The 12,475-nt window shown below is 40.3% G+C and overlaps 1 protein-coding gene across 1 annotated transcript in view; it reads right to left on the bottom strand.

Annotated features, from left to right (window-relative positions):
• TPPP (tubulin polymerization promoting protein) overlaps positions 1–12,475 on the bottom strand; it is a 66,924-nt gene that overhangs the window by 20,143 nt on the left and 34,306 nt on the right. The window contains exon 3 of the mRNA XM_055705541.1: positions 1,986–2,139. Coding sequence (XP_055561516.1) covers positions 1,986–2,139 — 154 coding nt within the window. The remainder of the gene's footprint in view (positions 1–1,985; positions 2,140–12,475) is intronic.

Here is a 12,475-nt window from a genome sequence, read left to right as displayed (position 1 = left end):
CACTAAAATTCTCATTGTCTCATGTGAAAGTAAGGTTTCTGACCATCCTGTGGAAGCAGTGATTCCCCCAAGCTGCCATTTAATACAGACATATTGCCCTGCCTCCCCAACAAAGAGCACAAAATATCAGAAGTTAAGACATAAAAATCTCCAAATGCTGCTAAAGTATACTTATCCCCAAGTATTAATCACACTTTCAACTCCCTCCCTAATACATTTAGATTAATGTGTCAGTAGTCACACTACAGTTTTCTGGCTGAAACCTGAACCAAATCTATGTGACCTACAGCACAGCTATACAGAGTGGGGCACACACCACCTGGCATGACTGACTGATCCTAGGACAATTTAAGAAAAGCTTCATATAGAAAGCAGTCCTACTTAAAATTTCCAGGACACAGGCTTCCCAATGTAAACAAAGCATTAGAATGCTTGCATACAGATTTCATATCTGCATTTCCAGGTTGCTGGAGGGAGATTGGCTGCATATTTATTTATTTTAATGCCTTTAATATCCAAGTGATTGGGTCAGTTTTACCACCTGGAAACTAAATTAGCACGATAAATCAAACATCAAATTTGGTTTTTTTTTTCTCCCAGCCTGCAATCTCCCTTCCTTTAAGCTCCGCCTCCTGCTCCTTACTTTGCCAGCAAGCAAGGAGTGAATATTGTGATCCCCCACCCCCACGTCCCACTCTCCCATTATTTCTTCATTACATCTCCCAACATTCCCCAGGATTGCAAATACAATAGGAGTACTGGCAAGCCACACACTGCTGGCTCATATCCCCCCCCTCCATTCCTCTCCCCCTGTTGATGGCACTTTCATTACCTCTGCAGCACCTGTACGATACTACTCTGCACCCACAAAGCACTCTCGCCCTCCTGTCATCCACGCAGAAAAAGGCTGTTCGCTTGTTAGCATTTCAATATGTGACTGCTGAAACACCGAAAACTGAATCAGGAGTGAAGCCTAGAAGAATGTGCCCAACTCAAAGGATTTTCCTTGAGTAGATGAACAAGCTACTTAAACTCACTAAAATCAGTGAAGGACAAAAAGGAAGGTTCGTTATTTTAAGCCTGTATAAAAACAATCACCTGTTTCAAGCAAGAGTACAGGAGTAATAAAATCAAATCTTGTAAAAATCTGACAAACTGTATAACTCGAAAGAGATGTCTCCACTTGACATTTCCACTGTTCATTTGTGCAGAATCAATTTCTGGAAAGATTATTTATAATTAGATTTTCATTCACAGCCCTACAGCCAAAACTCAGGAAGATCACAAATTTTAAGCAGATAACAGGACTATTCAAGTCGATGGTAAACACTCCAGTATCTCCTAAACTACAGGGTAAAAGCTTGCCTAACCTGAGCATTTACAAGGACAACCCAACTTATGTACTCTAGGCTTTATAACTTCATTTTCATATATAATTCTTAATGCCAATATTTTAAAAAGAAAAATAAAGAACTGACAGACTTTGAACAAACAAAAAGCAAAGACCAGACCACATGATAATTATTGCCAGATTTCCAGTGTTTTGGGATTCACATGCTGTATTAAATGTATTTTCAAGGTGTCTTTGCTTCAGTCTTTTTGATATTTCACACAATATCTTAGAACTGTTTAATGAGGTTGTAAATTTAACTCCCTTCTACTCTTTTTGATTTGGATACAGCACTCTTCACGAATGTTTCTACGTTCTAACCACACACAAGAGAGCTCCTTGAAATCTCCTGACCGTGCCGCTGGGTGGTCCTGCCATTCCTAGCAGAGGCTATGGCTGTGCCCGCAGGAACACCACCCCCCGCACTCTACTTTCACACACGGCTCCCACCCAGCGCAGCACAGCCGCGGCCCCCAGGCCCACAGGGGCAGGCTGCCCAGGCCTGTGGGCTGCGAAAGGAAGCGGGTGAATGTAACAACACTGCAGCAGAGCAACGGACAGCTAGAACAATCCATCCATGAGATCAGTAACATACCGTTACTCCAGATATAATTGGGGTTTTCCCTTCAATTAGTTTATATATTTCTTGAACTGCTTCCTCATCACTTTTGTCTTTAAATCGCTTCTTGGAGAGTTCTTGAAGAGCCTCCTTAAACTGCTCAAAAGTGATAGTTCTGGAAGACTTTCCCCTGTTGAAACACACAGAAATTAAAAAGAAATTACAAGAGGCACAACAAGCATTCCCAGAATAGTGGAACAGTTGCAGTTCAAAACAGAAAAATGCAACAGAACAGGAAGACCCATGCAGCCCATACATGGTGTCAAATAAAACATATCCCAGGAACAGCACTTCCTTTTTTTATGTACACCAGCAGGATAGCACTTTAGAAACGTCCCTCGATGAACAGTCAGAAATGTGGAAGAAATAAAGGGACCTGGCCTACTGTCCAAATGCCTCCAGCTCATCAAACCAAATATAGTCTCATTTAGTTGATGACTAATATAAAGTCTGCATGCATAAAAGACAAGAACTGAAGCATCTTAGGTGAGTTTTGTTATTTAGTATTTTTTTATTTCTAGCCTAGCTAGACATATCATATACAGGTCACTTATTCATGTATTCACAAGTAAATTAAGAATAATGCTGCTGTGTAAAGCAAACTATTGAAAAGCATTTACAAACTTGAAATTCCTTCTCTATTCAAGACTGACAAATTTTAAAGTGATGCATTTACATTTAATGCCTGTTTTCCTTCTCGGACCCATCACCTTCATAAAACATTCACAGGTTCATGAAAAACACACTATAGCAGTCCAACAACTCACACACACACACGCCCCCCCAGAAATTCAGAGCTGAAGACTTGTTGTTTTCACTAACAGGAAGCCCATATTTCCACACCAGTAAATTACTTAATCAGGTTTACTTTCAGTAGAGAAGATTCTGCTAGTGTACAGTACCAAATCTGACAGAGTGGGAAATTCACACTTTACAAACGTCTATTTATACAGTCACTCCTGCAGAACTTTTACACTTATCAGGCCAAAGGGTTCAATTGATAAAACTCCTACAAAGAAACTCAGCATTCATGAGAGATGCATTTAACCAAAAGGAGATTACTGCAAGTCTGTTTTCTAGGATTTCAAACTATTCAGTTTAGGCAGGAGATAACGTAGTAGAGTACACACTGTTGCTGTCTTTTCCTTAACACAAAACCATTTGCAGTGTTCCACATTTTAAAACGCAGGTATGAGGCCACAGCATTAGTGAGATTACTCATGATCTAAAAATTTAATAAATTTCTTTTCTATGAATTGTACTGCCCACAAAATGCACCTTTTCTTGTATTATTAAGTTACAGATTCCCTGATCTTTAGATCAATAATTTAACCACCAAAATTTAGCCATATGTTTTAAGCTAAAATTTAACATCAAATAGAAAAGTTTCAAAAAAATGTTGATACTTATATTGATGTAATCTTAAATAGTACCATCTTTAATAGCAGAAGATGTTTTTCTGTTGCTTACAACATCATGAAATCCTCAAAGTCAAAGAAACATTTGAGAGTCCATATTGCTGGGAAACATGCTACTATGTGAGTTTTGCTTGCTGCTTAAGCATTTCTTTTTATGCCAATTTAGAGAGCATTTCAAGCAAACCAGAAAAAAAACCCAACAAAACATCACACAACCCAGACCAGTCCTTTAAACAGTGATGGCTGTTTATACAGGAATAAACAATAGATGCAAGGATAGAGAAAGTGCACTGGCAACAGAAACCTCAGGGTAGAAAAACTATGCATAGAAATCTGATTTTAATTCAAGTGTCACACAGAGCCACTGCCAAGAGCTATTCATCTATCTATCTGTCATCAATTTACCTCACTCGGAGGGTGCCTCCACTAACGAAAGGAGGGAGTGAGATTTCTCAGGTTTAGACACCAACAGTTAGGAAGTGACTTCTACTTCAATTAAATAAACACAAAGTGAAATTTTATCCAAGGCTTTTAAAACAAGAAGAAATTGGTTATTCACAGAAAAATTCAACCCTAACACAACCCTTTACATATCATTCAATACTAGTATCCTTTATTTCAAACACAGCCCAACACGTAGCAAATTCCTACATCCCTCACACTCACTATTTTAGCCAGAAATAAAGTTTATTTGTTTTTTGATCAAACTTTGCTGTTTGTGACTACTTGTCTGCTTTAGGTGAAGCATATGCTGGAGTTTCTCATGGCATTAGCTAGTCAAAGCATATCATGACAGTGGAAATGAAGCACAGAATCCAGTATTTCATTACTTAGACAGACATGGAATAACTGCAATTAACTACTTGGAATTTGTCCAGGACTCTCATTAATAGGATTAATATCCCTCTTCTGATGAAACACGTCCAAAAACCTTCAAGAGGTCAGGACTTCATTTTGTTTTGCCTCTCATTTCGAGAAAGATGACATCGGCAGTCATTGCAGAGCTTAAGTGTGACACCACACGAAGGCCCTTGTTCACTACAGACTCACTGACAAGTCTAACACACAGACCTTTCAGATTCAGTTTTCTGTAGCACATTGATTACCTGCAAGTCTCCAATCAGGACTGCTACAATTTGGCTTGGATCATCGGTCAGGGTCATCACAATGGGAAAGGGAATGACCCCTTTCAGAAAAAAACTGTTGAAATTCATGCTGACTCCTTTTATTTTTATTAATACATGTAGAATTTATGGTTCCACACATCAAATGCAAAAGAACAACTTTTTTTTTTTTTAATTCTGTATTAAAAGTAAAAATACATAAATAAGGGTGCCAAAAGGAGCAGAGAACATCTGTTCCTGGTCTAAGACAAAGCCACTCCTACCTCTCACAGTTGGTCTTTTCCCTGTCAGAGTAACACAGGGAAAGGAAATGGGTTCTTCTTTCCCTCCAACATAAAAAGTAACCACAAATTGGATACACATATGATCAATGTAGTATTGCTGCTGGACTCAAAAAGAAACGTGCATCATGGCAGATATCCTTTACCAGCAAAAAAACATTAATTGGAGTGACACTAAAAACAGGATTGTGAATGCAGGAATTTTTGGAACTGTATCCCAAGTTTCCTAAATAAAGCAGCTTTAATTCTGAAATTCATTATCTTTTCCTACACTCCAAAAACATCCTCTTTCCCTGTCCCATCTACCACAGTATTATCAAACCCATCTGAAAAACATTCTACTTAACTCAAAAATTCTGCAGTTGCAAGGCATGCCAAGCCTTGTAGAAACCCCAAAAACATAACCCTTAATTATCTCTTAACATGTTTTGGCACCTCTGGTATGCCACGTATGGGACATGTATGCCACATACCACAGCCTCAAAGTTACCAAGTAGCAGTGCTGCAGGCCCTGCTGCCTCTGGAGAGAGGTCTCAGAGCTCCGAGCAGCCCTGCGACCATTGCTGCTCAGCGGGACCACACGCACCAGCCCTCTCTCCCACCCCTACAGTTGTGGGTTGAATGCAAGGGGAGAACGGACCAAGCAGAGAGAAATGACAGAGGCAGTCTCCCAACAACCCTTCATAGGTCTGGATTTACACACTCCACAGGATCAGTCTCCTCCAGCTCCACCAAATGCTCTGTGGAGAAGGACATGGGGGTGCTGGTGGATGAAATGCTGGATGTGAGCTGGCACTGTGTGCTCACAGCCCAGAAAGCCACCCATGTCCTGGTGGCATCACCAGCAGTGTGGCTGGCAGGTGGAGGGAGGGGGCTGTGCCCCTCTGCCCGGGTGAAACCCCCTGCAGTGCGGGGGGCCCCAGCACAGGACAGACATGGACCTGTCATAGCGGGTCCAGAGGAGGCACAGAAATGCTCCGAGGGCTGCAGCAGCTCTGCCGTGAGGGAAGGCTGGGAGAGCTGGGGTGGCTCAGCCTGGGGAAGAGAAGGCTCCGGCGACACTCACTGCAGCCTTCCAGCACGTAACGGGGGCTCACAGGAGGGATGGGACAGACTTTAGCAGGGGCTGTAGCGATAGGACAAGGGGGAATGGCTTTAAACTAGAAGACAGCAGATTCGGACTGGATGTGAGGAGGAAATCCTTGATGATGAGGGTGGTGGGGCACTGGCACAGGTTGCCCAGAGAGGCTGTGGGTGCTCCATCCCTGGCAACATCCAAGGCCAGCCTGGCCGGGGCTCTTGAGCATCCTGATCCAGCTGAAGGTGTTCCTGCCCATGGCAGGGGGGCTGGGCTAGATGGCCTTGGAAGGTCCCTTCCTACACAAACCATTCTGTGACTCCATGAAAAATGATAAACCTATGAACACTGCATGATACAGAAGGCAATTGTATCCTCAGTTTATTTCAGCTATTTTTAATGCCCTGTTCACATTCAGGAAGCCCCTTCCTGACACCAGCTTTTCAGAGGTCATGAACTAAAAAAAACCCATTAAAAACCCCCAAATGAACCAGTTTTTTCTATTAAGCAACTGCTACAAAGAATCAGCTTCTTTGTGTGTATTTGTAACTTGTTTTTAGAAGCTCATTATAAATATCTCGTTTCCATGGGAATAACAAAACAAATATATTAACTTTCATTTTCCAAGTATTACAAGTTCAAACAACTTGCCTACAAATAAGTATGCCAAGGGCAATCTCTCAGCTATTAACACTCCTCTCTCAAGTTTAGCACTCCAGAGAGTTAATAGAGACCTAGAAAGAAGATAACCCACTGTACATTAATAAAGAAAAGGAAAAAAAAAGAAAAAATAAAAAAAATTAAAAAAATATGACGAATGGAATAGAAAGAATGTGTGAACACAATACAATCAGACACTGGAAATGCTAATTAAAGCTATCTGACCAGAAAATGAGACAAAATGGAAAACAAAAAACAACAGAGGGAAAGTAGGGCGGAAAAAAGGCTGTTGTAATAATAGATGTCATAAAGTTGGCCACCTCGATGAAAAGAACAAAATATATACGAGGGACATTAATAATAGAAATTTTTAAAGCCCTGCGCTTTACTATGACACAAAGAAATCTTTATGTTTAGGAAGGATACAATTCTATTTTAAGCTCTGCTTCTTACAACAAACAGAATTACTCTGATGCATCACCCTTCTGTGGAGGAAACAGCGTATTCATTGCCCACTCATGAAAGCTGCTTGCACCTATGCCTACCTTTGGGAACAGACTGAACATACTCAGAAGAATTTTAGGAAGCTTCCCATCACTTCCCTTTCCTTGATGGGTCTCTCCACAAATAACCCCTGCAATATGGGGAGATTCTGAACTGAAGTTTGAATTCCTCAGTTTGCTGTTGGGAGCCCAAGTTCACATCTGTAACAGCATCAGTTCTGAGCCTGGGCATCACCATTGTGAACACAAAGTGTAAAAGATCAAACATCGGCCCAAAATAGACTGCAATAGCAAGTGATGTAGATTTCACTTGCACATACTGACACCAACAGTGTTCTGTGTTCACAAGATCAGAAACGATGCAGTGTAAAAACGTACTGTTCCAAATTAATAGTTCTACATTATTTGGACTTGAGTATTACTTGGATTAATAGTTGTCTACAATTTTAGCTAAAAAGAAAAGCTATACAAATACACTCCATATACCCAATACACAAAATCCTTGACCAGTATTAGAAATCTTTACCTCTACAGCACTATTACAGTTCACTGTTAACACAGAAAAGTCTCCGTTTAATAGTTTCCTCTCTTAATCTCTGAGCTACCAAAAGTCAGCCCATACTCCTATCCCAAGAGGTCACTTTTCCTTTCAATTTCTGTAGATTGAAGAGGGGAAAGAAGATGTAAAAACACTTGGAGAAGCCTCTGTTCTTGCTAGCATGCCAGAGAAGATTACAGCAGGATATACTAACCAGGACTGTTTTGCCATGGAAGCTGCCATCTACCCACAAAGGTCTAACTAAGGTGTACAGAAAGTCTGACAACGGTTTGCAGGCAGCGTAACTAGAGGTGGGAGCCCAACAAATATTTGTGCAAACTCTTGTACAAGGAACTTTGTAAGGTTTATTTAGTCTAAATTCACCACGGACTTGGGGAGTGTCAGCCAACAGAGTAGTCAAGTAAAACTCAGCAGCACCAACTCTTGGAAAACAGAACAAACAGGGTTTTGCGTACTCCCTGTACTTACCCCCTTCCCAAGGCAGCCCCTGTCATTCAAAAGACAGAATACGAAGGACTGTGCTGGCAACAGAATGCCTGAGTGGCTTACTTGTCACAGCTCCTCACAGTTCCTGACTTATTACGGGCACAGTAAGTTTAATGAGGCAATTTCCAATTTGCTGCTACTGGTCCCACATCCATGTAGGTAACTGCTAACCAAGTAATAAGAAACACTCCTGAATTATCAGCATTAATAATTTAAATTATTCTAATCAATTATATAAGCATGTCATGATAACATTGAGAACAGACCGTAAGTCAGACTTTTTACCCCAAACCCTAACAAGAGACAAAGGCATATTTCCAGATGACATTCACACCAGACTTTGAACCTTTAGCTGTTTCTACTTTATTTTAACAAACAAACAAAAAAAAGGAAATGGGAAGCATTTCTTTTAAAAAACATTTTGTTGGGTTTTTTTTAAGAGAAATAATAGATGGATCTTTCTCAACTTGGAAAAAAAGTAAAAAATTTTGGGCAAGAACAATCTGCCATACTAAAACCTCATTACAGCTGAAACTCCCTGATTTTCGTACAAACAGATTTTTTTAATTTACCACTTTACAGCAGCAACTTTATGATTACTACTGTGGTATTTCCCAAAGCATTCACTCCTGTTCATTTAGTAGAATTGACATTTATTCTTTTCTTGCTACTTGTGATAACACACAAAGTCTTCTTGATGTAGTCTATAAACATAATGTACATTTAATAACAATTTTTAGTGCTATTTGTACTGCACACAGTGACAGTAAAAAGGTACCACATACAAATTCCTTGAGGCAAAAAAGGTTTGTACTGGTCTCTGAAAAACACATCGCTCATCAAACATGCATTCTTTTTCCAAGGATGTCTGCTGTAATGTTACCAGCACAAAGTCCAAGGCTAATCTGTTCAACCAAGAAGCAGATTATGCCCCAGGGGTGGTAGTTTATTCTTTTCCTTTTGTGGTTTACAATTTAGAATTTCTGCTCTCTTTGGGCCACGCAGCTCAGCATTTTTACTGGCCATCAGCCCCACAACTCACAGCCAAAAAAGAGCCCCAGCCTGAAACTAGGTTCCTAGGTAGGCTAACCAAGCTGCTGGAAACTTGCAATCTAATAGAGTATTTAGCATATCCTGTAAAGATCTGTTTCTTGCTATCTATCTGTCAAGAATGAAACTGAAGAATTACATAGACAATCAAAAAACTTATAAACAAAAAAGATGAGTTTCTTCAATAAAACTGAAAACTGTATGACTAACCCAAAGCAGAGACGTGTCAAAATTTGACAAATATAGCTGGAGGGAGAAGGGGTAGGGTGGGAGGGGAAGGAAAGATGCTGTAATACAATTCTGTTAGGTTCTTTGTGCTGCACTATCTAATAGCTCTGAAGAAAGGTGGTTGTAAAAGGACCAATTAAGAAAACAAAACCTGAGGTATATCAACTCGCACCAGAAACTTCTGCCCAATTAATGGGTAGAACTGAGATACCAAAATTAGGCATCTGGATGTTAATGCAAGCAGGAGTAAACTGGCAAATTGTTAGGAAAGAAGATATCCTTCCAAAAGATATCCTCAGAAAACTGATGCTAGGAAGAAGCTACAACAGAGATCTTCGTGGTCGTGGTCACTTCTGGAACGCAGGCACCTTTGAGTGCATAGCTATTTACTATTTACTAAAGTGGATTCCCTTGGGGGAAAGACTAGGACTGACAAAGACAACACTCTGATGACCTTCACAATTACTCTATAATTTCTAGCATCTTGGCCAAGTCAGACATAAGGAGTTGGACTGAACAGTTTCATATACTCCATGATCACAAGGCAGCATCATTATCGGTTTTCTCATCATTCCAGGAGACCAAAGCGAAAAAAGAGGCACAATGCAAAATGCAGTGCAAAATGCTTTCTCCATACCACAGCAACTGTCATGACTTGCAGAAGCCTCTCTGGAGCCAGGAGTGGGCAGCAAAGGCAGAGCACACATCATGTACTCAGGAACTGAATCTGAAGTGCCAGTTTCCCTCCAGATGCTTTTTGTCTCATTACTGAGCAAGGGTAGAGGAGAATGTGCCTAGTTCATTCCATGTATCTGAAACTGTGACAGCTTGTGAACTGCCATGCTTTGAAGATCTGAAGCAAGAGGACTTCAGCAGCTCACTAAACCAGCAGTTGGTATCTATAACAGACTTTAATTTAACCTAAATATTTCAGGGTTTTATCATGAAAATTCTCCTCTCCTGTACCTGAAGTTAATGTTTTTCTCCTCTTGGCTTTATTTTGGTAGTATTTCCTTCCATTGCTTCACTCACAATGGAAATTTATTTCCATTAAAATAAAATCTAAAGTTTAAAAAAAGCCAAAACAACAAACAAGAAGGGCAAACCCAAAAGCTATAAGCCTATAAGACAAAATACTATTGGGAAAGGAATGAAGAAGGGGACTGGAGAAAAAAATGACTTGGCAAAAACACATAGTAGGTGAGAGCTCCCAAAGGAAAGCAAACCCCAGAATGAGTTAAGAGATTAACAGGACTTAAGGACAATGAGGAAAAGAAAAAGTCCAAGCAGAAAGTAGGTCTGACAAATATATAGGGTTTAGAGAAAGAGATGAAATTAGCTTAAAAGAGTAGCAGAATCTACTTCTTTGGGGTTTGTTTGGGTTGGTTTTTTTCTGTTTAAGAGAACAAAAATAATGTTGTATCTGGGTATTTAAGAATAAAGATCCACGTAACAGCTATTGATAACAAGCTGCAAAGGAAGTACTTGGAAAACACTGCGAAGCCTGGAGAAGGCCTATTCCCCAACTTGCGCCGCAGGAGCTTGCAAGTGCATTTCTCATGACGGGCATGTACCTGAGTTTGAGAAGAGTTAGAAACGTACTACCAATTAGTCTGGGAGGACTTCAACTTTTCCTTGTTAACCGGTATCATAAAAAGAAGACATGTTCTGGCTGTCAGTGCCCTGGACTCTACACAAATAATGTAATAACCGTACACAGATAAATTATAGTGATTTTATCATATACATTGCTTTTATCCTTAGAATGTTATCTACTTCTGTGAAAGAACCCAATAAATGACAGGCAACTTACAGTGCATGTTGTTCAGTAATGTAGAAATCTATCTTTTGGGTGCACGAAGGACTGGCACTATTTGTCAGCACAACTCAGGTGCAAGTGAAAGGACATGGCAGGAGTAAGTGACAAAAGCAGGGAAGTTAGCCAAAGTAAAGAAAATTGTAAGAAATGGATAGCCAAAAAAATGAGAGGCTGCAGACAGATCTCAGACCCAAATGGTAGGGGACAAGCTAGTGCTGAAGCAGAAAGACAATGCCTCAGCATCAGAGTTTTGCAGATATGCTGGCCCCTTCTCCAGAGTGCTCAATTTATTTGCCGTTCTCTTTGGTTCTTTTCCCTTAAGTAAGTATATGCACTAGGCTGGGCACACGTGCAGAACCATAGAGCAAGGGAGTGGAAACTGTTAACTGCAGTCTAACAATCTAATACAGTTCACAGCTGCCAGGATACTGCTGAGCACATCCAAAACACAAAAATCCAAGAGGATGATGTTGTAGTGCTCATTAAGTCAGCCTCATACCAATAAATGAAAGCAGTTAAGGAAGCTCAAGATTTACTAATAGTTCTCAATAGCTAATCGTCTAATCTGTCAGTCTTCCCCAGGCTGTGACAAGCTTACTATACAAGTTAGTAGTAAGAAGCTACTTTCTTATAATAATACTTAGCATTTTATCTTTGAGGGATGAAGAAGCTGATACAACCATTACAGTTTCAAAACCTCTTTCTGCTGCTGAAGTACAGAGGCTTATGGCAAATACATTACAGCTGACAGGACAGGGCAAAGAACCAGCATCACCTGTACTTTCTCAGTCAGCTAAAGCAGTGCACATAAACTCATTGCTTGATAACCCAGGGAAAGAAAAGAAGGAAACACAGGTAAAGCACCCTTCTTGTCAGCTCATATGCGATTGCTGGTGAGCATGTCATTCATGTCCCAGAAAAAAACCCCAACCACAAACCAAAACAAATCATCAGCTAGGTTTGCTTTGATTCACTCTCTCCAGCAATGTGAAAATATTTGGTTAAAAAGGAGACCAGTCTACATACAATGAAACAATGTCCAACACAAACACTGCTGAAAGGAAGCTAGAATACTGTCACAAGTCGTGACCGCAGGCAGGCCAGCACTGCATGGCTAAACATCCTCTAAGCAAAAGCGAATGCATTTTATCTCAAGCAGTTTACCCAGAGAAACTATACAAAATAGTTCGTAAGTATGAAAAGCAGATTCTCAAGGACAGCTTTCAGATTATCAGCCATTTTTTCAGGACTTCAGTTACA

The sequence above is a fragment of the Falco cherrug genome, chromosome 3, assembly GCF_023634085.1.
Source record: "Falco cherrug isolate bFalChe1 chromosome 3, bFalChe1.pri, whole genome shotgun sequence".
Classification (NCBI taxonomy): Eukaryota; Metazoa; Chordata; class Aves; order Falconiformes; family Falconidae; genus Falco; species Falco cherrug.
The sequence above is the reverse complement of the archived record's forward strand: the minus strand, read 5'-3'. Positions and strand labels throughout refer to the sequence as shown.